At 46.4% G+C, this 25,239-nt stretch overlaps 1 protein-coding gene across 10 annotated transcripts in view; it reads left to right on the top strand.

Moving 5' to 3' along the window:
• ZMYND11 (zinc finger MYND-type containing 11) overlaps positions 1-25,239 on the top strand; it is a 129,176-nt gene that overhangs the window by 97,923 nt on the left and 6,014 nt on the right. For 6 of the 10 annotated variants that reach the window (XM_041765554.1, XM_041765562.1, XM_041765559.1 and 3 more), the window contains 10 exons: positions 4,874-4,951; positions 6,957-7,049; positions 9,200-9,287; positions 9,827-9,882; positions 14,554-14,631; positions 15,629-15,747; positions 20,379-20,586; positions 20,810-20,878; positions 21,613-21,885; positions 22,166-22,351. In XM_041765554.1, the coding sequence (XP_041621488.1) occupies positions 4,874-4,951; positions 6,957-7,049; positions 9,200-9,287; positions 9,827-9,882; positions 14,554-14,631; positions 15,629-15,747; positions 20,379-20,586; positions 20,810-20,878; positions 21,613-21,885; positions 22,166-22,351 (1,248 nt within the window). Of the gene's footprint in view, positions 1-4,873; positions 4,952-6,956; positions 7,050-9,199; positions 9,288-9,826; positions 9,883-14,553; positions 14,632-15,628; positions 15,748-20,378; positions 20,587-20,809; positions 20,879-21,612; positions 21,886-22,165; positions 22,352-22,876; positions 22,949-25,239 lie in introns of all 10 variants that reach the window. The other 4 variants (XM_041765558.1, XM_041765560.1, XM_041765563.1 and 1 more) reach the window with 2 other exon arrangements.

The raw sequence follows: 25,239 nt of genomic DNA, 5'->3' as shown, positions 1-25,239 counted from the left end.
GGGACCCATGTGGTTACACGCGGTGCGTTCCACATACAGAAGTGGGCACTCCGCGTTTTCACCCCTCCACGCTGGCAGTAGATGGGTGCTTTGCCCTCCGGTCTTGGAGAGGAGAGTTAACGTCCCTATGTTGGCAGTGGGGTGTGACAAAGACTGAACACAGGTATATTTTTAGAAAATTAGCCTGGTAAATGATTGTCTTTAAGGGGCTCCTGGGACCCCTGAGGTATGGAAGGAGAAGTGGCCGGACTTTGGGCCATGTCCACAAGGCCAGCTCTGCTGTGCACGTCTCAGATACCGGGTTTCTTACAAACGAGGATTCTTTCGTAGCCCATCATTACAGGTGGTTGCGGAGAGTACTTCCTGCATGTAGGGCCTCTGATTTCCCTAACAACACAGGCAGTTTACATGTAGATGATGTTCACTGCGATCACAGATAGTTATTGAGGAGAGCTTGGAGCTTGCCGATTCCTTGAGTAATATGGGTAATTTATACACAGATGTGTGTCTTTCTGAAGCAACACTAGAGGCTGCTTGCACCACAGTTGCCTGGGTGCTTGTTGAGAACTTAGCCTTGGGGCCGAGGACTTTCCAACAGGTGCCCCAGATGTCTGGGAGCTCACGAACATTGTGGTTGGAGGCCAAGGCGGTATTTAGGTGTCAGCTGGCGATGAGGTGGTATAGACACCACAAATAAACAAAACGGTTTATAGTGGCCAGAGAATGCTGACACAGCTTGGCTATGAATAAGTGTTTCACATTTGGAAGGCTTTCCTGTGCTTGAGTTGAGTTCAGCTGTATAGAATATTTTTTCTAGTAGGCAGTGAAGTTGGTAACAACGACCAGCAGTTCACCTGCTAGTCTTTGTTGAGCACTTACTCTGTGCCACATACTGTATAAGACAAGACCGTGGTGAAGACTTGGCTGAGCCGGACCGGTGTGGACGCTGTTTTCACAGAACAGAGTCTAGTCCAGTGGTTGGCAAAGTACAGCCCACAGACCAAGTCAGGCCTGCCAGTTTGCGTACTGTTTGTGAGTTTAGAATGGGTTTTACATTTTTAAATGGTTGAAGAAAAATCAAAAAGGAATAATATTTTGTGACCTGTGTAAATCATAAGAAATTCAGTTTTCAGTATCCCAAGGTGTTACTAGAACACAGCTGTGCTTGTGCAGTGCACGTGTTAATTAGGAGTGCGGGGTTGAGTGGTGGGGACAGACCTCAACCTTATGTCCTCAGAGCCTAAAATAGTTACCGACGGCCCTTCACAGAGGAGGTTTATTGACTGCTGGTCTCGCCCTATGACAGGAAAAATATTATGGATACTAGGGATCCGTGAGAGAGTCTGATGCCCTTGTCTTGGTTAGTCACAGACTGGGGGAAGTGGGTTTGGTCCACTCTAGCGGCACAGATTCATGATCTGAGGAAAACATCCCTGGATCTCTGATGGCACAGTTTTCTCATTTGGGTACCAGGTGTGTTGAGATGCTATTTCCACAAGTTCTTTTTTTGTTAAAATACGTTTCTGCAGCTGAAAAGCTGGATCTCTAAGGAATACTAAGGATTCTAGACCATTCTGTCCTGAGCGTGTGTTCTGTAGCGCTGCTTGGGCATCGTGGTCAGGAATCAGCTGAGGAGGAGCCTTGACAGGATCAAAGGTCACTCGTGCCTTCTTCTCACCAGAACCACTGTGAGGTCCTGAGTGTGGCTGTGTTGCTTGGTTTGTGTTTTCCCTGTGGCATCCACCTGGCCTCAGCAGTTGTTTGTGACAGTGGTTTCCCATACTCGGGAAGATGTTTGAGATTTTCTGTTATTTTCTCCCCATAGAGGGAAGCAGCTCCTTGGTCATCTGTTGTGTGCTTGAGAGCATCTCACTTTAGACGGTGTCTCACACGTTTGTAGCACACCTGCATTATTTTTGTTTTTCTGACCTTGCCGTTAAGAGCTGTCTTACTTATGTTACAAACAGAATATCATTTACCTTAGAAGCTACTCCAATTTCTGTTAAAGTGGGTTTTTCTTAAGCCACTTTGAATGTCTTGGTTTGGCTGACAGGCACAGTTGAAACAGTGCTGTGACTGTCACATGGGCAGCTCATACCACGTCACCTAGGAAAGCCTCACAAGTCATATGGTGCCATCCTACAGAGGCTGCAATGCTCCATTCATTTCTTCAGTGAAATATTAAACCTCTAAATTAAAACAGGGAAGTGTCAGAAAGAAAGCTCACAAGATGAGCAAGTGCGGAAGCATCTTGTGGCAAATATTTTGTCTCTTAGAGCTGTGGGGAGAGGCCGTGTGCGCTCAGGGTCTCTCTCTTGTTGGAGTGAGCGCCCCCAGCGAGCCCCACGGCCTGCAGGTGTGGGAAGCAGGTGCCTGCCACCCCCGGGGGTGCCCAGGGCAGATGAGGCCCAGAACCCCGTGTCCTCGGCAGTGCTCACGTGCACTGCAGTCCATCTACATCTTCAGGAGAGCCTTCATTACCAGAAGAGATGTTTGAATCGATTTATTTTCTAAGGTTCTAAAAAACACAAAACCAAAGGGGTTAAGTTCTAACGAACAGCGAAGTACTTTGTAGGTTGATGTTGAGAGCACAGCGAGGAAAAACCATCTTCCTGCACAGATGCGGAATGCCCCGTAGCCTGGAGAGGGCTGCTGTCCCCAGAGTCCCCACTCCACACCCATGTGTTCAGGGGCTCCCTGGGTGGAGCTTGAGGTATTGAAACGGAGACCCTGGGAGGAGGGCATTCCCACTCTGCTTCATCGAGTGGAGTTTGGAGCAGTACGGAGTGAGCCCTGAAATTCTAGTTCATTGCGTGAAGTGTTGGTTGTGTATTTCCCCTAAATTACATGTCACCCATTAAAACAACCATAACTCCACAGATGGTGTTATAAGACTTTGTAACCTGATGTAGGTTGCTGTTTTATTTGAATTTACACAAATTTGTGATTTAAATATCAGACTGGTATTTGGGATCAGTGGTTTTAGGAACATATCCAGAATATTTTGGAGTTAATGTGATAGAGCATGTAGCTGAAAGCTTTCATTTTCATTCTCTTCTCTTTTTAAGAGAATGCAGGTGTCCCAAAAGGTGAGGAAAACAGCCTGCTTGGCCTCTTACCCCTTGCCATCCATGTATCTGACAGTCCCTCCAGGTGTTCATTCAGTGTAGAAAGCAGTGCATGGGGAGGATGTCCATGTTGCAAGAACGTTGGTCCAGCGTCACACATAGCTGACCATGCCCTGCATCCCCTGAGGCCCCTGACGGCCCCCTATCCTCCTGTGTGGGGAGCAGGTGCACACAGCTGTCCCTTCCCTGTGGTGCCGGCTTACTGGATAGAGCAGCTGCTGGCTTCCCACGTGTTGCTCTGGGTCTTGTTAGACATGAAGGTCCACAGCTACGCCCGAGCTGCCCCTTGCCCCAAAGACTGTAACCCTGGAGTCCGGGGAGATGCCCTGTGTGGTGAGCTCCACGCAAATACTGCGGGTGCTTGGTCTCGGTTGCACGTCACAGCCGCCTGGTCTGTGAGCAAATGCGGGAGTGAACACACAGATACGAGCACAGGGGCCTTCCTTCAGAAATGTCAGCTCGTGTGCTCAACAGGGAGGTCTGACTTCTGCTTACAGACGTCCCACCAGTGTCTCTGGGGATGGATGGTGTTGAAACCGCTCTGTAGTGGTCATAAATTAGAAGCTGTGTGCGTGCACAGGTCATAAAATAGTCGAGTGCAACAAAAGCAGTAATTCTCTAGGCCAGAGTCCAGGTGAGAAGTGGAAAGAAGGGGCCAGTGTATTTTTATTATTTTAAATTGTATGTAAGTCCTCTCTGCACCCGTCATGGGGCTTGAACTCACAACCCCAGGATCAGAAGTTGCATGCTCTTCCAACTGAGCCAGCCAGGCATCCTGGGAAGGGAACACTTTAAACACAGAGGGCATGAAACCACATCTCTAGGAAGAAAATGTCCATTTTTCATGTCGTGTGTGGGGGTCATCGGTTTACTTAGCCACAGCAAAGAATTCTTAGCTCCTTCCTGCAGTCTGTGAGCACAAGGAGGACTTCCCTGGCGGCACAGTTCTCTGGGAGCCACGACTCCACGGGGCGGAGGACCGTCCTCTGGGGGCCCGAGGGGGTGAGGGCAGCTGGGATGTACTGACCACACCCAGTCCGCGGGGCTGGGGCTCTGCCGGGAGGCCTCAGCCTCGACGGAGGAAACAGGACATTTGTCCCTGCTTCCTAGCTGCCTAGAAATGACACAAAAGGTAGAATCCTGTCTTTTCCTCATCACATGAATTTAGGTTTTCAGAGACAGATTGGAGAACCTAATTGGCTTTGCAGGTCAGGCTAATGGAAATTGGAGTTATTACCAAAGAGAGCCCATAACCCTTAAGACAGAAGTTAGGTGTGCAGCTGTGCTGTACACAGTTCACAGGTGACGTGGACTCCAGTGACCTTCTACATGAAGATTAGTGTGTGTAGAAATTCACCATCCGGTATTACTGATTCACAATGCTCCCTAAAGGGTTTTGGCCGACTTTTTTTTATTTTTTATTTTCTTGGTAAAATAAGTGATTCTACATCATGTCATTATTATGTCATCATTTGTTTTATCTGGAAATGGTTGAAGTTCTAAATATCAAGAAAAAATGCATATTTCCCTAAGGTATTATGCCAAGTACAACATAATATTTTCCATTTTGTCACATCAAATGCTACGCTCTTTTAAAAGATTTCTCTGTATCAGATATGTTGGAAATAATGCATCTCTTGATACAATCTTTGCATACTGTAATCTTTTATATGTAAAAGTCTTTTACATGAATACAGACTGGTAAATAATCATATTTTATATCTGGCCTTTTCTATTTTTAACAGAGCATCAAGAAGAAAAACACAAACAAACAGGAGATGAGCACATACTTGCGGTTCATCGTCTCCCGCATGAAGGAGAGGGTAAGTCCTGCAGAGGGTCTCAGCGAGCTCCAGCCAAGGTCCTTCCTGACCAGTGATGGACTGGCACGTACCCACCCACAGCAGGGGAAAGGGTACAGGATGCCGCCACCGTACTGCCTTTGTGTGATGAATTGTTCCATAAGAGGCTTGTTTTGTTTTGACGGACATTTCTTTAGCTGCTTTATTTTTTTTTCTTTAGCTGCTTTAGATTAAACTGTCACTGTTACTCTCTGCAAATACATTTCTCTTGTTTCATCTTTTGTTTTTCAAAATCCTTAATTGCAGTGTAGTTGGCATATGATATTCTATTAGTGGCAGATGTGCAACACCATGATTCCACGTTTGTACACAGAGCTCAATACTCAGCAATGAGTAGAGTCACCATCTGTCACTACACGGTGTTAGGACAGTATTATTAGCTGTGTTCCCATGCTGCCCTGTTCATCCTTGAGACATACCTTTTTATAACTGGAGGTTTGTACCTCTTCATCCCCTTTACCTATTCTGACCCTCCTCCCCTCTGGCACCCACCACTTTGTTCTGTTTAATAGTCTGTTTATTTTTGTTTGTTTGGTTGGTTGTTTAGATCCCATGAAATCATGTGGTATTTGTCTTTCTCTGACTTATTTCACTCAGCGTAATACCCTCTAATTCCATCTACGATGTTGCAAATGGCAAGATTTCATCCTTTCTCATGGTTAAGTAGTAGTCCATTGTGTGTGTGTGTTATCATCTTCTTTATCTCTTTATCAGTTGATGGACAGCTGAGCCCCTTCCATGGTTTGGCTGTTGTGGGCATTGCTGCTATGAACATTGAGGTTCACTGCATCTGTATCTTTGGGGTAAATTCTCAGCAGTGCAATTGCTGGGTTGTAGGGTAGCTCTATTTCTAGCTTTCTGAGGACCCTCCACACTGTTTCCCAGAGTGGCTGCAGCAGCTTGCGTTCCCACCAACAGGGCAAGAGGGGTTCCCCTTTCTCCACATCCTCACCAGCACCTGTTGTTTCTTGTGTTGTTAATTTTAGTGATTCTGACTGGTGTGAGGTGGTATCTTAGTGTGGTTTTGATTCGTATTTCCCTAGTGATGTGTGGTGTGGAGCATTTTTTTCATGTGTCTGTTGTCCATTGGATGTCTTCTCCAGAGAAATGTCTATTAATGTTTTCTGCCCATTTCTTGATTGGTTTATTTGTTCTCTGAGTGTCGAGTTTGATAGGTTCTTTATGGATTTTGGATACTAACCCTTAATCTGATAAGACATTTGCAGATATCTTCTCACATTCTGTAAGTTGCCTTTTAGTTTCATCACCTGTTTCCTTTGCTAGGCAGGAGCTTTTTATCTTGATGAAATCCCAGTCATTCATTTTTGCTTTTTGTTTCCCTTGCCTCAGGGCACATATCCAGAGAAATATTGCTAAGTTGATGTGCAGAAGTGTACTGCCTCTGTCTTCTTCCAGGATTTATGTAATTTCAGGTCTCACATTTGTGTCTCCATTTGACTTAGTGTTTGTGTGTGGGTGTTGGAAGGTGTCCAGTCAGCCGGCCCCTTTATGGTCCTTTCCCTGTTGTGGAAACGTTAATGTTTTTGCACGTGTAATTCCATTTGTCAAAATGAAAATTTTGATTGGTAGTGTCAAAACGAAGTGGAGGGAACCCTGGATGGCTCAGCGGTTTGGCGCCTGCCTTTGGCCCAGGGCGCGATCCTGGAGACCCGGGATCAAATCCCACATCGGGCTCCCGGTGCATGGAGCCTGCTTCTCCTTCTGCCTGTGTCTCTGCCTCTTTTTCTCTCTCTGTGACTATCATAAATAGTATTATGAAAATTAAAAAAAAATTAAACAAACAAAAAAAACGAAGTAGAGTTTTCCAAAATAATTGTTCTATCAGAACCCTAAAAATGTCATAGTAAACTATGTAGTCCCTGTATATAAGTTCTGTTGTTTAGAAATTGTCTCGCTTGCCTCTCTCTAGCTGTGTTTAAATCTGATGTGTCTGATGACCTTTCAGGCTATCGACCTTAACAAAAAGGGGAAGGACAACAAGCACCCGATGTATCGGAGGCTGGTGCATTCGGCGGTCGACGTCCCTACCATCCAGGAGGTAAAGCCAGGCCCTCTGGCCTGTTCTCAATACACCCAGGGCTCCCGGTGACCCAGTAGCTCCTGCCGGCGCGTGCTTCTGATTGCCATTCCTTCTTGAGAGAGTGGCTGCCCACCCTCCTCCCAAAACATAACAGGCTGGGCCCTCGAGGGTGTTGCTGCCGCATGGCTGCCGTGCGCTTGCTCTGTGTGCGCATCAGCTGTCCTCTCTGAGAAGCCCTGGTGGTAAGCCATGTGCGAGTTCTTGGTACCTGCTGACTACAAGGGGCATGTGGCCAGGTCCACTTGCTGCTCCAGATCCAAGGACTCCCGTCTGGACGTGGTTTCTTGGCTTGAGTGGCTGGCTCTCAGGAAGCGCTAGAGCATAGGACTAGGGTCTTGGGACTTGAATGACACAGATGTCATAACCAGAGAACTGGCTCAGAGTTCTTAATGTTACCTGTTCTAGCCAAGGATGGTTAATGGGTTTGTTAATATGTAATTACGAGTTGCAGTAAAATCCCGTAGATCATTTTAATGCATTTCCAGTAGGGTTGCTGGATTACTAATTCTGTACGTTACATGTCATTTTGAATTCAGGATCTTGTGGTTGTCCGTAACAGCTTACAGGGAGGCCACAGGAATGACTTCCTCTCCCTTGGCCTGGGGAAGGAGTGAGGTGCTTCAGTAGGACCTGGGTAAAGGAAGGTCGTTCCCTGTGCAGTGGCTGCAGAGCCTGGGGTGAAACAGGAGCTCTCACTTGACCTCGTGCCCCCGGGTCTCAGGCCCTCAAGCACAGCCTCTTCTCCTAACCCCTAAGGTCTCGAAGGACCATGATGAGCACAGCCACCTTCCTGCCCTTCCCTGCCCTGACTTTGCTCTGCTGCTTCCTCTCTCTGAGACACCTGCCAGCTTCCTCTCGTTGGACCCTGGGTGATCGTGGGGAGTACTAGGTGGGCTGATGGTGCTTAGCAGGGGCCATCCATGAACAAGAGGCACTGTAGGGAAAAGAGACAAGAAGACACGATTTTTCTATCTTTGGGAGCTTGCAGTTCAGATCCAAATCCAGGCCATGATGGTGCAAACATCAAAAATCACAAAGTTGCTTTGGATGTGTGCAGTAGGGCTTTTCCACCTGGGTGTGTATCAGATCACCGGGGAACCCAGTGCAGTCAGAAACTCAGAGTGGAGCTTAGATAGGTGGATATTTGTAAATAAGCCCTGTGACCCTCGCTGGCAGACAGGACAGGGACCTCCATCAGCGTGTTTCTCCCAGGCCGTTGGGAAGGAAGGACAACTGCAGAAAGGCAGGATCTTAGTTATTCTTTAGAAGCCTTCATATTCTAATTTCCAAACTGATTTCCTAAAAGTACCACCAGGATAAGAAAATGCCTCCCTGTGACTTTTTTATGATTTTACTTATTTATTCATGAGAGACACAGAGAAAGAGGCAGAGACACAGGCAGAGGGAGAAGCAGGCCCCCTGCGGGGAGCCCGAGGCGGGACTCGATTCCAGGACCCCAGGATCACGCCCTGGGCCAAAGGCAGATGCTCAACCCACAGGCGTCCCTCCCTGCTACTTGCAAATTACTTTGCCATATACCCTTCTAAAAACTTTGCCTCCTCCACAAAATCCCCTCAGATTCCCTCCATAGTCCTTCCCTCTGGCAGCTAAAGGCAAAGCAGCAGGGAGGCCCCTGGGAGAGATCCTTCCCGCACAGCCTCTGGTGTAGACAGAACCCTTGCACCATCTTGTGCACAAACACCTTGGACTTTAATTTAAAATTCTTTACAATTCAGTTCCTAGTCCCAATTCAGAATGAGAAGTGTATCGTCTTCACGGTGATGGTAAAGTGTCACAGAGGCGAACAATTGTCTTTTTCTTAGTCTTCGTGCTACAAAGCAGCGGGTGTGTAGTTGGGGTCTCCCCGGCATGCCGGCCGAGGTGCTGTGTCCAGGGGCCCACGCGGCCGCTGGAGCTCAGCCAGCAGCCAGCCTAGCGCAGGGGTTGCCGGTGGCTGCCCGCACTTCCAGCCACGGGCGGGCTTGTCCCAGCCGCACTGTGTCATTCTGGAATGTTCTCCTGTTCCTGTGCTCTCACCCTGTTTGTGTAACGCAAACCAGCATTGTCCCTGGTAACTCTGTCGCCGTCTTGCTCTTGGTCCTCCACAGAAGGTGAACGAGGGAAAGTACCGAAGTTACGAAGAATTCAAAGCGGACGCCCAGCTGCTTCTCCACAACACCGTGATTTTCTATGGAGGTTGAATGGTTTTCTTTTCTGTACATGTTTCTCCACATCATTCGTGTCCCATGTCAGGAAATATCTTTGATAAAATGTGACATTCAAAACATTAACACTTTAATGATTTGTAAGCAATAACGTCAAGGTTTCAACTCGAAAATATTTGGTGATGTGGTTATAGCTTATAGAAGTAACTGGCCAAAGACTCGGCACACCACATGGTGAAACATTATACCTTAAGGTTTTATAGGTAAATTTAGTTGAGAGGCTTTTTATAAGCACTTTGGCTTATTCAGATCCTCCCCGTTAATGTCTTCGTCATTCCCAGGGAAACAAAAAGGCCGCCCTGTACCTAGACGTTCAGGCCTCTGTTGAAAGCAACGTGGAAGCTGCCTATAAAGTGTTGTTCTACCTCAACTTTAAAATAGACATTTTCACTTAAAATGGTATACGTCCACTCCCGTCACACCAAAAGAACATGTAAATGTTTGTATTGCTTTTGACAGTCTTGTGTTTCTCGATGGCTGGTAATAGGTAATCTCTGCCTTTAATTACAGCAGACAGCGAGCAGGCCGACATAGCCCGGATGCTGTATAAGGACACCTGCCATGAGGTACTGTTCCTGCCTCCTGACGACACTCTTGCCGTGTTCCGGACTGACTCATTTCAGAATTCCACTCTTACGTGTGCTTCGGTTTTGCTATTTCCTTTAATATTTTATTTCCATGTTTGACATACATGGAAAATAATCCAAGTAGAGGGGAAGAGTCCTCAGAGAAATCCTGGGAGTTAGATTTAGTTGTTAAGTGGCTTCAACAAAGACAGTTTGTCTCCTCTTCTGTGACTGCTCTCAAGGGCGTCGGTTACATGATGCAGGCAGCTGTGTTACACTGAGCAGACACTCAATAAATGTTACCCTCTTTTTAATTTGTAAAGTGAAGTGTAGTTGACGTATGGTGTCATATTAGTGCCAGGGTTACCGGTCCATCGGCCACTCACTGCGCATCAGGACAAGTGTGGTCCCGTCCAGCACCACCCACTGTCATCACACCGGGACTGACCGCATTCCCTGCACTGCCCCGTTCGTCCCTGTGATGTACTACCTTCATCTGTGCCCCAAACTCCTGCGCCCCCCCACTGGCCCCCCGCCCAGCAACCACCAGTTTATTCTCTGTGTTTATGAGTTGCTTTTATTTTTGTTGTTTGGCTTTTCAGATTCCACATGAGTGAAATTGTATGGTATTTGTCTTTCTCTGACTTATTTCGTGTAACATACCCTCTAGTTCCATCCATGTTGCTGTAGATGACAAGATTTCATACTTTTTGATGGCTGAGTAATACCACGGTGTACGTACCACATCTTCTTTATCCATTCATCTGTCGAAGGACATCTGGACTCCTTTCACAGTTTGGCTATTGCAGACACTGCTGCTATGAACATGAGGGTGCAGGTGCCCCTTCAGATCACTATCTTTGTATCCTTGGGTAAATACCCAGTAGTGCATTTGCTGGGTTGTAGGGTAGCTCTATTTCCAACTTTCTGAGGAATCTCCATTCCATTTCCAGGATTGGCTGCACTAGCCTGCATTCCCACCAACCGTGTAAGAGCATCCTCGCCAACATGTTGTTACCTGACTTGTTCATTTTCCCCATTCTCACCTGTGTGAGGTGGTATCTCATTGTGGTTTTGATTTGTATTTCCCTGATGATCAGTGACGTTGGGCATTTTCTCATGTGCTTGTTGGCCATGTAGGTGTCTCCTTTGGAGAAATGTCTGTTCATGTCTTCTGCCCATTTCTTGACTGGATTGTTTGTTCTTTGGATGTTGAGTTTGATAAGTTCTTCATAGATCTTGGATACTAGCCCTTTATCTGACGTGTCATTTGCAATTCTCATCTCCCACTCTGTGGGTTGCCTTCTAGTTTTGTTGACTGTTTCCTTTGCTGTGCAGAAGCTTTTTATCCTGATGAAGTCCCAATAGTTCATTTTTACTTCTGTTTCTCTTGCCTCTGGACACGTGTCTTAGCAAGAAGTTGCTGCAGCCAAGGTTGAAGAGATTGCTGCCTGTGTTCTCCCCTAGGATCTTGATGGATTCTGGTCTTGCATTTAGGTCTTTCATACATTTTGAGTTTATCTGTGTGTATGATGTGAGGAAACGGGTCCAGTTTCATTCTTCTGCATGTGGCTGTCCAATTTTCCCAACACCATTTGTTGAAGAGGCTTTTTTCCACTGGATATTCTTTCCTTCTTTGTCGAAGATAAGTTAGCCACAGAGTCTCATTTCTGCATTCTCTGTTCTGTTCCACTGATTTATGTGTCTGTTTTTGTGCCAGCACCATCCTGTCTTGATGACCACAGCTTTGTCATACAGCTTGAAGTCAGGCACTGGGATGCCCCTAGCTTGGGTTTTCTTTTTCAGCCTTCCTCTGGCTATTTGGAGTCTTTTCTGGTTCCATACCAATTTTAGGATTATTTGTTCTAGCTCTGTGAACAATGCTATTGCTATGTTGATAGAGATTGCATTAAATGTGCAGATTGCGGGATCCCTGGGTGGCGCAGCGGTTTGGCGCCTGCCTTTGGCCCAGGGCGCGATCCCGGAGACCCGGGATCGAATCCCACATCGGGCTCCCGGTGCATGGAGCCTGCTTCTCCCTCTGCCTGTGTCTCTGCCTCTCTCTCTCTCTCTCTCTGACTATCATAAATAAAAAAAAAAAAAAAAAAAAAAAAAAAAATGTGCAGATTGCTTTGGGTAGTGTAGACATTTTAAGAATATTTGTTCTTCCAATTCATCAGCATGGAATGTCTTTCCATTTCTGTCATCTCCAATTTCTTTCATCAGTATTCTGTAGTTTTCAGAGTACAGGTGTTTTACCTGTTTGGTTAGGCTTATTCCTAAGTATCTTGGTTTTGGTGCAGTTGTAAATGGGATTGATTCCTTACTTTCTCTTTCTGCTGCTTCATTATTAGTATATAGAGATGCAGCAGATTTCTGTAGGTTGATTTTATATTCTGTGACTTTACTGAATTTGCATATCCGTTCTAGCAATTTTTTGGTGAAGTCTTGAGTTTTCTATATAGGGTATTATGTCACCTGCAGAAATAGTGAAAGTTTGATTTCTCCCTTGTGGATTTGGATGCCTTTTATGTCTCTTTGTTGCCTGATTGCTGTGGCTAGGACTTCTACTACTATGTTGAACAACAGTGGGGAGAGTGGACGTTGCTGTCATGTTCCTGACCTTAAGGGAGAAGCTCTCAGTTTTTCCCCATTGAGGATGACATCTGCTAGTGGGTTTTTCATAGATGGCCTTTATAATGTTGAGGTATGTTCTCTAAATCTGCTTCGTTGAGAATTTTTATCATGAATGGATATCGTACTTTGCCAGGTGCTTTGTCTACATCCCTTGAGATAATCATGTTTTTTATCCTTTTATTATATTAATAAATGTGGTGAATTAAATATGGTGAATCATGTTGATTGATTTGAGAATATTGAGCTACCCTTGCAACCCAGGAATAAATCTCACTTGATCATGATGAATGATCTTTTTTTTTTAATGCATCATTGGGTTCAATTTGCTCATGTTTTGCTGAGAATTTTTGCATCCATGTTCATCAGGGATATTGGCCTGTAATTCTGGTTTTTAGTGGAGTCTTTTAAAAAAATTATTTGAGGGAGAGAAAGCACGAGAAGGGGGGATGGGCAGAGGGAGAGGGAGAAGCAGACTCCCCGCTGAGCAGGGATGATCTCAAAGTGGGGCTTGATTGCCGGACCCTCAGGTCATGCAATCATGACCTGAGCTGAAGGCAGGCACTTGACTGAGCCACCCAGGCTCCCCTTTAGTAGAGTATCTGGTTTTGATACCAGGGTAATGCCTCATCAAATGAGTTTGGAGGGTTTCCTTCATTTTCTGTTGTTTCGAATAGTTTGAGAAGAATAGTACACCTTATCTTCTTTATCCATTCATCTACTGATGGATACTTCCTTATGTTGGCTGTTGTGGATAACACTGCAGTAAAGATCAGGGAGCTTGTATCTCTTCGCACTTGGTCTTAGCCAAAAGGCCAAGAAGCAGTATCTGTCTCTTCGAATAAATATCTCTTCACAAAAATACCCAGAAGTGGGATTGTTGGCTCATAGACCAGTTCTATTTTTTATCTTTTTGAGGACCCTCCACACTGTTTTTCATGGTGGCTGCACCAGTTTGCATTCCCACCAACAGTGCACAAGGGCTCACCTTTCTACACGTCCTCACTGTTGTTGCCTGACTTGTTCATTTTAGCCATTCTGACCAGTGTGAGGTCGTATCTCATTGTGGTTTTGTTTTGTATTTCCCTAATGATCAGTGACATTGAGCATCCTTTCACGTGTCTTTTGGCCATCTGGATGTCTTCTTTGAAAGAATGTGTATTTAATTCTTCTGCCCATTTTTTAATTGGATTTGGCGGGCAGGCGGGGGTCGAGGTGTGGTAGTTCTTTATATATTTTGGATATTAACCCATTATCTTCTCCCATTCGTTAAATTGCCTTTTCATTTTGTTGGTTTCCTTCATTGTGCAGAAATGTTTTATCTCTTGGAATGAAAGATTCATGTTTGAGTTCCTATATAGATTTCACAGGCAAACCCCCCCCCCAACCCACAAAGATCGTATTCATACAATAAATTAAATACATATTATTAGGGAAGGTTTCCTGTATGTGTGTGGTTTATTTTATTTTAATTTATTTTATTTATGTTAATAAATATTTATTTTAAATATTTATTGAGTGTCTGCTATGTGCTGTGCAGTGTGTTAGTGATAAAGTGGTGATCAAGGTCCTGCTTTCTGCTCATGGGGCTGTACTCAGAAGAAAGAGACTCAAAAAAGAAACATATAAAATACATTTCTTTATGAGCATGAAAAAAGGAGTAAAGCAGAGAACGAGGGAGGAGGCAATGTAAGGACTGCTGCTCCTGGTCCTGGGTGTTTAATGTGGGCAGGTTGAAAGGACTGTGTGAGGGTGCAGCATTTCATGTGTGAGCCGACCAGAGAGAAGGCAGGAGCCAGGCTGGGCAGTAGGCCAGGTGTGCAGAGCTACAGAGGAACTGTGCCACCTGCACGCTGGAGATGGTTTGAACAGGAAATAGTATCTCTCGTAGTATTTATTTAAAAAATGAAATATTTGAGCTTAGGAAGAAAATCAAGACTGATTATGCTCATGAGAATGTTAATTTAAATGGATCTGTTTTATAGAGTTTAATGTTCATGTTTTACGTAGGCTAAAATAGTTGCTTTTCTTTTTTAGCTGGATGAACTACAGCTTTGCAAGAACTGCTTCTATTTGTCAAATGCTCGTCCTGACAATTGGTTCTGCTATCCTTGTGTATGTGAAATTTTGTGATTTTGTTTTTTACCTCGTGTGATGTACTATTCTAAGAAATTTTATTTCCAGTATGCTCAAGGATTATAATCCTTCCTCGATATTTTTCTCTATATCACATTGTATGTGATTTTACTGAGCATAACACCTGAAACCCAGGGGTAACCACTTGGCATCATCCATTTCTGACTTTAAAATGAGGAATTTAGGAAAAGACTCTGGGTCCCTTAATATACAACAAAGTTACTTTCTGCTTTTCCCCTCAGTGTTTCACAAGAAGTGTAGGCTTCGTGTGTGCTCATAGCCGTGTGATATCCCCTGGAGTGCCCTGTCGGGAGGGTGCTCACTCCCCGTGATTGGAGGGGCAGCACCAGGCCTGTGCTTCTCAGGCACCCCGACACTTCTCTGATTCCGTAGGCCTAGAGCAGGGCTTCAGACTCGCATTTCTTCCCAGCTCCCAGTTGTTGGTCTGCACCTCAGGAAGCAGTGAGGGCGAGGTGTTTGCCAGTGTTACTCATATGCCTCAGCCGGCACAGGGACGTCCTCGTCCCCGAGTGCTGCAGGCTGTCTCTTTTGAGAGAAGAAGGTCCATGTCGTTGCTCTCATGCAGATTATAATGTTTTTCTTGAAGGCAGAATCAATCTGAGAAAGAGTTCTGTGGGTTTAGGAGATAAAAGATAAAGATATTTTCAAGATAATGGACTGTATTTACTAACTTGTTCATTTTTTTAAATTGAAATTTATTTTTTAAAGATTTAATTTATTTATTAGAGCACGAGGAGGGGGAGTGGGAGAGGGCAGAGGGAGAAGCAGGCTCCCCACTGAGCAGGGAACCTGATGCTGGGTCTGGATCCCAGGACCCTGGGATCACGACTTGAGCCAAAGGTAGACACTTAACTGACTGAGCCACCAGGTGCCCCCTACATTGTTCATTATTAATGATGTGCTTGCATTTAGTACTTTAAAAATAATGTGACAAAGTAAAACATTTTATTTCCAGATACCTAATCATGAACTAGTTTGGGCTAAAATGAAAGGCTTTGGATTCTGGCCCGCCAAAGTGCTACAGAAAGAGGACAACCAGGTTGACGTCCGCTTCTTTGGTCACCACCACCAAAGGTGAGCATAGCATAGCCCTGCTCCATCACAGCTGACCCCTGAGCGATTGTAGGGTGCCCGTCAGGTGGTCCTTGGTGTTGGAGGGCCCCTCCATCTGAAATAGCCTGGAATTTATTCTAATTTTTTTTTTTAATTTTTTATTTATTTATGATAGTCACAGAGAGAGAAAGAGAGAGAGGCAGAGACATAGGCAGAGGGAGAAGCAGGCTCCATGCACCGGGAGCCTGATGTGGGATTCGATCCCGGGTCTCCAGGATCGCGCCCTGGGCCAAAGGCAGGCGCCAAACCGCTGCGCCACCCAGGGATCCCTGGAATTTATTCTAATTTGGAGAAACAAATCACATCATTTTTTTTTCTTTTGTATTTACCCATTGATTGATTTTGGTTAATTAGCTTTTACTATTTTCTCGAGGATTCAATAGAATACATAAGCACAGCGGGAAAAAATTAATAAAACCAGGAAACCTACTACCCAGAGTAGGAAATTACTAATACTTTATCGTTTTTACCTTTCTTTTTTTTGGTTTTGATTTTGTTTTGGCTTTTAAAGTTTTTATTGAGTTCTACTTGGTTCATACCCTGCCCATCAGCACGTGCCTGACAGCGACTTCTGGAAATGGTAGTTCTAGTTTTAGGGCCTGACACGGTGGGATGCGGTGCTCGCTTTTGCTGGGATGGGGGTAAGGCAGGGGTTTGGAAGGGCTCTCAGAGTGTGGTTGTGCCACAGTTTTGATGAGAGGACGTGGTCTCGGTTGTCTTCTCAAAGCGCCATTCGAAGCCACACACAAAAGTAATTGACTCGGGAGCAGGAGGCCTTGTTGATGCTGTGGTCTAAGAACGTGTGTAAGAATTACACACGTGTAACTCCCAGACCTTGTTTCCAACCTAGATGTTGAGGTTCCTTTGCTAGGGAGATGTGTATAGCAAAGCGTAAAAGTTCACATTTTTGTAATGTAACAATACACGTATCCCAACAGTAAAAACTATTTTTGTTACTGTGATCTTATTTTTGCACACGAAGTACTTCATAAAAGAATGTGAACTGTACTATGAAATTGTAGCTACCTCTTTCATTGTGATGTCAGGGCCTTAAAATGTATAGAGCATTGAAAATCAGAAAGTGTGAAGTATCATTCTGAGTAACAGTGTCGTGAATAGGGCTGACCGGATGCCAGGAGGGTTCCCAGGCACGGGGGTCACAGGGACGGCACCACGTCCACTACGTGATCTGAAAGGCAAGTCCATGAGGTGCCTTCTGTGTTCCCGATGCATCAGGATTTCTGCAGTTGTCACTGCTGTGAGAATCTATACACGAGGCACTGTATTCCTCTCCATGGTGAAGTTTTACTTAGTTTTCATTTAATTTAAGTAGAAGTTTAGTGGCAAGAATTTTTAATTGAATTTAAATAAAGAATCTTAAAGAAGTTTAGGCAAGAAACCTGTGACTAATTTCAAAACAAGCAGTTCCGTTCCCTCACAGACAGATACAGGCTTCGCGGACACTGTCCGGCCAGGAGACAGAAGTAATGCCACCATTCAAAGCAAGATGAGTGTGCTAACTATGTGGCTCTTAGCTGGTGTTTTCATTGTCCTCCGCGCATCACACTCGGTGTGTTGGTTTCCCGTCAGGACAGGCAGGCAGGCAGTGCACGCGTGGCAGGGACACAGGGCTGTGTTGGGGGGCAGCCCCGGAAGGCCACCAGCGCTCCTAACCTCCGGGCTTGGACCCCTCGTCCCTCAGTGCATGCGGTCGGGGCCTCGGTCAGGGCCTCAGGGAAACGAATGACCTGAGCTTTGTGTGCATGGTGTGCAGCAGATACTTCATGAAGGCCAGCTTTCCTGCGGGTACCCATGCAGTAGGGCACAAGGTTTGTGGGATAAAACACATTTCACTTAGAAAAACCAAGACTTCAGTTATTTTGTAAAATGCTGCTACTTCTAGGTCAGAACAAGTGATCCTCAGAACTGTTTCGTGGTATTTTACAATTTTTTCGTCCATGGCCAGACGGCTTCACAGTATCTCCAACCATGCGTGCTATTTTCTGTCATTTAGTGTATAATACAGGTAATATTTAAAAGAACGTGTGAGCTAATCCGCTTGGGTTCTGAAGAGAGAATTTCCAGAGTTTTTTTCTCCTAAATTTATTATTTCCTAGAAGATTGTATTGGAACACTTCGGGACAGATGAGACTCTGAGGACTTTACTATAGATAATACAGCTGATGGTTGAGCCCAAGAACCCCACAATCACAAATTCACGTATGACTTTTGACTCCCCCAGAAACTCAGCTGACGTCATCCTTTGTATGTTACACACATGACGTGTGACACTCTGTGCTCGTGTTGGGGGCTGCACGGGCAGCCCAGTTGGGCCCAGTAAACAGTGACAAGCATGAACCTTAACACGTTACACTCTACCTTATTAGAAGATTTCACGTCTCAAAAAATGAACTTTATACATTTATAAGCATGAGTTTTAATTAAGCAACATGTCACACAGCAAGAGGAGATAGCTCCTACCGGCCACCTGCCGCACATTTTCATTCGTACTGTTTTTACAACCGTAGGCATGTTTCAGTAAACATCTCTGGTGCTGAGGACTTCACACTGTTCTACAGTGTCACTACTAATAAATACTATTTTGCCAGTTCATACTTTCTTTATACATAAGTGGGAGAAAAAAAATTCTAGACAAATAAATGGTCTTGGACTGGTCCCTTCTGTATGTTCAGAACGTGCTGGCTCTCCCGGAGCAAGTTGTCACACTCCAGGAGGAAAGGCAGCTCCACAGAAGTGTGGTTTTTCTAGGATTTACAAGGTTTGCCTGCCCGAGGAGAAGGTAGCAGGAAATGAGCATGCCCGGTATAGGCTGCCGCTGCCACCAGGATGTGCAGTCAGCAGGGAGTCACGGGCAAGCAGCAGCATGCCTCGGGAGTTCACTTAAACGCCAACACATCTCTGAGCCCTCGGATTCTGACAGATGTGTAGATTCAGCCAAATTACATCTGACCTCTTTTTATTAGGGTGCCCCTAAATAGTAGGGTGTTTTTTATAGATCATATTGCATAATCCGCAATCCTCTTTAAAAGTGGAATCTGATTATCTACAGGAGGTGATTCCAAGAGAACAGGGACGTGTGTATAAACCACAATGAGGTGTGGTTATGTAATTCTCTCTCATTTTAAGAACAAATGTGAATTATTTTTTTATATCCGAGAGATAAATGGACAATTTAAGGAGAAAAAGTACTCTCATAGGTCATAGATTCATCCCAGGTAGTCATCAGCACTGCTAACAACAGAAATCTGTGTCAAATATACTGTGTTTAAAAAGTGAAAGTATACTTGGCGCTTGCCTGGTACGTGAGAGGCCCTCGATGCGTACTGTTGACTTAAAGAGTAAATGTGATACTAACTCATCACAAGCTCATCATAAGATCAGACAGGAGCTCTTCCATCTGTGCTCTTTGAAATAGAGGTCAGAGTTTTTACATGTTTATTTTGTAGGGTTTCTAATGTCAGGTGAGACCCTGCGGATGGAATATTCAAAAATACCAAGGGCAGTTCAGATTTCACAGCCTGGCAGTCAGGTGTGTCGTTTTGACCATGTGTGGACATCACCGAGCAGCCAGCTCAGCTCAGGCCAGCAAGGCAGGCACCTGTGTCCGTGGCTCAGGTGTGTGTGTGTGTGGCGATGGCCTCGGGCCATCCCGAACAGTAGTCAGGCAGGCTTGGTGAGCCCCGAGACCGGAGGCCTACAGTGGAAGCTGACAGTGCGCACGTTTACACGGAGGACGGACAGGATCAATCCGTGTTGGAGCCGGTTTCCCCCCTGGTGCTTGATGCTCTAGAGACACCTTCCCTCCTGGGGTGCACCTGTGTGCCCCCGTTGCCTCCAGAGCCCCCCGAGTCCCCTTGGCCACACTCCTTCCCAGCAGAGGCCGCGTGTGCCCCGTGGTCCTGCCCGAAGGCCCAGCGTGGCGCGTCCGCAGTGTGTCCTACAGCTGCAGACAAGGCCCCCCGGGGGCCGGGGGCCGTGGGCTGCTGCCTCTGGGCACCCCTCTGTTGGGGGGGCATTAGCCTGGGGAAGTTTCCTGGAGTTTGTCGGCTCCTCGGCTCCTTCTTGGTAGAGCTGCATACAGGTTCGCATCCAGTCCTCGGGGTCCGTGTTGCCCGCAGCGGGTTCCTGGCCGCGATGACGACGGGCGCCTCTGCCTCAGTCAGGGTGCCTGGGAGACAACGACGCGCTGGAGCCGCCGTGCAGTGGGTCGCGGTGTCGGCCCTGCTGCTTGTACGGATCTGTGCGTGCGCTTGGCTCTGCCAGCCTCCACTAGGCTCTGCTGGCCTCCACCCCGGCCAGGTGTGCGTGCCTCCACAGCACGAGGGCCGGGAGCCGCGGGGGCTGTGGCTGGGCTGCCTGGAGCCCAGAGCCCGCAGCGGGGCCGGTGCATTGGCCAGTCTCTCCCGCTCCGGTTCTGACCGTCCTCACTGCTTTCTCCTTGGTGAGCAGTCTGCGTCGCAGCCGTTCCCCACAGCCTCGGGGCGAGGAATCGCCCCAGGTCCTACTTTGTACCGGATAGAGTCTACTAGGGTTCCGGAAATTTCTAACTGTGCCTCTGGTGTTCCTTGAAGGGCGTGGATCCCTTCTGAAAACATACAGGACATCACAGTCAACGTTCACCGGCTGCACGTGAAGCGCAGCATGGGCTGGAAGAAGGCTTGTGACGAGCTGGAGCTGCATCAGCGCTTCCTTCGTGAAGGGAGGTTCTGGAAGTCCAAGAACGAGGACCGGGGAGAGGAGGAGGCGGAGTCCAGCATCTCGTCTACCAGTAATGAGCAGGTGGGTGTCCCTGTGAGAGGCGGCTGTGCACACGGTTGACGTGCCCTTCCCTTCTACAAACGTTGGTACAAAACCCACCCATGGGCCACCCGCAGCCTGGTCCCGAGCCCACCAGGGCCGAGGCTGCAAGGATTTGGGGGAGCTGAGTGCAGGAGGGAGCAGGTTGCTCACTGTTGTCTGTAGTGTCTGCAGTAACACGCTCTTACTTGTGTGATGCCCGCAGCTAAAGGTCACGCAAGAACCAAGAGCAAAGAAAGGACGACGTAATCAAAGTGTGGAACCCAAAAAGGAAGTAAGTTGCCCGCCCTGCAGTGTCCAGGTGGGCGGCTGTAGGAAGTGCCTCTCCGTCGCGGTCACGACGGTCCACCCCAGGGGTGCCGTCCATACCCTTGGCCCAGCTGGAACCCCACCGTCTGCCCGCCCGCCCGCCCGCAGTGCCAGAAGAACACACACCAACCTGGAGTCTGCGTCGCACAGGGAGGGCGCTTTGCTGCACTTCCTGGAGCTCTCCTAGTTACTCAGCATTATGAGAAACGGAGCATTTACCCGATCCTTCAGTTAGGTCAACGTTGAAAAACTGGAGGAAAGTATGGCTATGCTCCGCCTCTCAAAGTTGTATGTCCATGCTCTAAAACCAGGTCCTCATCTGGGCACAGTGACCCACGCTCAGGACATCTGTTAATGAATCTGGTCCACAGCAGTGACTAAATTGATAAGGGTTTTATGTCTTATATGGTATTTTTCTTTCGTCTGTCTGAAAAGCAAAGACTGTAGTGTTCATATGCCACAAAATGAAGTTCCTGTTTTGAATTCTTGCTATTCATTGCGAGAAGTTTTGGGGGCTTTTTTTGTTTTTGTTTTTGGTTTAGTTGTGGTAAACTACACATGACATAATAGACCATCTCAATTACATGTTTTTTAACAGTAGTTCATTACCCTAGTTTTATCCTCCTAGAGCTCGTTCTGGAACCAGGACTACTAATGGGTGGCTTCGTGTCGCGTCTCAGCACTGTCCTTGCCCTGCAGGAACCAGAGCCGGAAACGGAAGCTGTGAGTTCCAGCCAGGAGATCCCCACCATGCCTCAGCCAATCGAAAAGGTGTCTGTGTCAACTCAGACCAAGAAGTTAAGTGCCTCTTCACCACGAATGCTGCATCGAAGCACCCAGACCACCAGCGACGGAGTGTGTCAAAGCATGTGCCACGACAAATACACCAAGATTTTCAATGACTTTAAAGACCGAATGAAGTCTGACCACAAACGAGAAACGGAAAGAGTTGTGCGAGAAGCTCTGGAAAAGGTAAGGCCACCCGGAGAACCCTGAGCGTGACGGGAGCGCTCCCGTAGTGCGTTAGCAGCTTCTCTTGGGCATCAGCCAGGCAGCTCCTTTTTAAAACTAGAACCATCATATAATACCTTTTATAACTTTTGATTGCTAGTAAACCTTGTTTTCCTTCACCTAAGACATGTACTGCTCTCGATGAAACACAGGGAGGGGGGTCCCCCCTTTCCATAGAAACTGTGGAGTGAGGTGTGTGCATCGTGGGCGGGCCAGTCACGAGCTAATGTTCTCATTCCAGCTGCGCTCCGAAATGGAGGAAGAGAAGCGTCAAGCTGTAAATAAAGCTGTAGCCAATATGCAGGGTGAAATGGACAGGAAATGTAAGCAAGTAAAGGAGAAGTGTAAAGAAGAATTTGTAGAAGAAATCAAGAAGCTAGCAACACAGCACAAACAACTGATTTCTCAGACCAAGAAGAAGCAGTGGGTAAGTACGGTTTGTTCTCAGAGTATGACCCGTGAACATGTTCCACCCAGTGTCACGATGGCGAAATGGTCTGCGATGCAAGTCACCTCAGAGAGACCTACGTGGTTATGCCAAGTTTATACCTGAAGTAAGCTCAAATGTGGGTGGGTTTTATATTTTTTCTAGATGGGTTTTATATTTTTACTAGAAGTCCTCTCCCCGGTGAGCTCCAGGTCCCCCGTACTGAGTACCACTCAGGATTACTTCACTGAGTCTGTGAACCCTCAGACGTGTAGTTACTGTGTCTGATTTACGGGACCACATCCATGCACGCGCCATCCCCTGAGGTTGGCCTGCTGACTCCTCATGGCCAGGGCTCAGTCTCTGGAACCTGGTGTCAGCAGTCGCGACAGCAAATTAAGGATTTTCAGATCATGCTGCACAGCGTTTATATGTTAGTCTTTTCACTCGATTTACTATTCGATGGTGACGTCTCATGGGCCTCTGACTCTACGTAGAATCTGACACACCGTTCCTTTCTCACAGTGTCCTGTTGGCGGCTCTTCCCTAGATTGGGAGCTCGGACCACATCTCAGCTAACTGTTGGGGGAAACATTTGTGAGTCTTCATGGGATCCAGACTACCTTTTCTGAAGCAGGTCTTTCCACGTCCAGTAGGTGTTCCCTCAGGAAAGTGACCACTACAAATACCGTGATAGAGAAAGAAAAGGGAACTTAGCGTCTAATTCAGAACTTGATAGGAAAAGCAGATAAGTAACGAGATAAATACCACTAGACGGGAATTAAGGTGTACTCCAGATAATCCCCCGCACCAGGCCCCGGCACCCTGTCATTCTGTCTCATGCAAAGATAAGAGAAAGCTAGAAAGTGGGCCCTAGACTTATAAGGTTACTGAGGAATCAAAGAAATGAGAGGAGAAGGCTGTAATAGGGAATGGGAACGCTGCTCGTCCAGCATTCCCCAGCCGTGAGACTGCTGAAGCCCTGGTGGTGGGCCTGCTTCCCTGCCTCGTCCCCCACGTCAGTACCGCCCTGCGGCGCCCATCACTGCTGACACTCTGCGTGTCTCCAGCTTGTTGCGGCGCCAGGGTTTCCTTCTTTCTCGGGAACAGACAGTACTCCACTCATCATCATCTTTCTTCACCCGTGCCCTGGTGGACGCGGAGGCCGTGCTTTGCTGCACGTGCGGCAGTGAGTGTGGGGCTGCTCACGTCTTTGCAGCATCCCAATTTCACTTACTTTGGGCAGATACCCAGTAGGGAGATTGTGGGGGTCGGAGGGTAGCTCTATTTTTAACTTCTTGAGGACCCTCCATACTGGTTTCCACAGTAGCTGCACCAATTTGCAGTCCTCCCCACAGTGCAAGAGGGTTCCTCTTTCTTTCCATCCTCGCCAACACCTGCTGTTTCCTGTCTTGTTGATCCTAGCCACTCTCACTGGTGTGAGGTGGGATCTCATTGTGGGTTTGACTTGCATTTCCGTGGTGATGAGTGATATTGAGCATCTTTTCATGTGTCTGCATGTCTTTGCAGAAAGATCTTTGCAGGCCCTTTGCACATTTTTAAAAATTAGGTAGTTGTCTTTTTCTACTGAGTTGTTAAGAATTGTTTATTTATATGAACCACATATACCATATACAGGATTTGTAAATCTCTTCTCTCACTCCATAGGCTGCATTTTCATTTTATTATTTCCTTTGCTGGGCAGAAGCTATTAGTTTGATGTCTTCCCACTTGTGTAGTTTTCTTTTGGTGTCAAATCCAGAAAAATCCTCTTCAAGACCAATGTCAAGGAGTTTATGTTTTCAGGTCTTACATTCACTTCTTTAGTCCATTTTGAGTTAACCAGTGTTTGGGCTACAAAAGTGTTCTAGTTTCATCCTGCTGTGAGTGTCCACTTTTCCCAGCCACCAATTGAGGAGACTGCATTTACCCATTGTGTATTCTTGCCTCCTTAGTCGTAAAGTAATTGGCCCTATAGGTGCGGATTTATTTCTTGACTCTGTTCTCTTCCCTTGATCTGTACATCTCTTTTTATAGCAAAAAGGGAGCTACTTCCATTTATATGCATTTTTTTAGATGAGGAATTTGAAACTTATGAGATTAAGTGGAGTGACTAAAAACACTCTACTCATCATGTCATTTCCAGTAAGATGGAAAAGATTTAAAACTATTTTAATCAAATCTTAGGACAGAAAGTACACAGGTATATGACAGATGCTGGAAAATGGATGTAAGACAAGCTACAAATGAGAAACAGAGAGATGGGGAATGAATGAGTGAACGCATAAGTAAATGTCAGGATACTTGGGAGAAAGGATGGTGCTACTTAAAATTAACCATTTAAAGATGAGGAAACAGAGATGGAAGCTAAAAAGCTTGGTCCAAACTCACATGAGTAATTAGCACAAGATTGAAACTCAGGACTCATTCCAGCTGTGTCCAACTTTACTGAAATTGCAATAAGATTATAAGACATCTCAAAAGATTAATATTGATAAGAAAGCACAACATACCCAGTAACGAAGAAAGTTAGAGGCTAGGGTTTTAGCTGTAGGCTTTCTCCCTGGTCCTAATACCCAGGACTCTGACCGCCAGCCAAAATTCCTGCCTATACATACTTGTCTGGGCCTGTGTCCAAGTGCTGGATGACATCCAAGTGCAGCCCTCTCTCGCTCCCTGGTACCTGTTCGTCCTCACTGTGAGTGTCTGAGATCCCACTTTTCTTCTGCTAACTTAGCTTGAAATGGTCGTGTTTACTTTCCCCATGTCCAGATAGTCCAATGCTATGTGGATTCTTCACCCTGGTGTAGACCAGTTTTCAACCTCAGTACTGTTAACATTTGGACCAAAAACTTCCTGGGGGCAAGGTTAGCCAGGCGGGGCTAGCC

This window comes from Vulpes lagopus, chromosome 8 (genome assembly GCF_018345385.1).
Source record: "Vulpes lagopus strain Blue_001 chromosome 8, ASM1834538v1, whole genome shotgun sequence".
Lineage (NCBI taxonomy): Eukaryota > Metazoa > Chordata > Mammalia > Carnivora > Canidae > Vulpes > Vulpes lagopus.
This window is presented reverse-complemented; position numbering and strand designations above follow the sequence as displayed.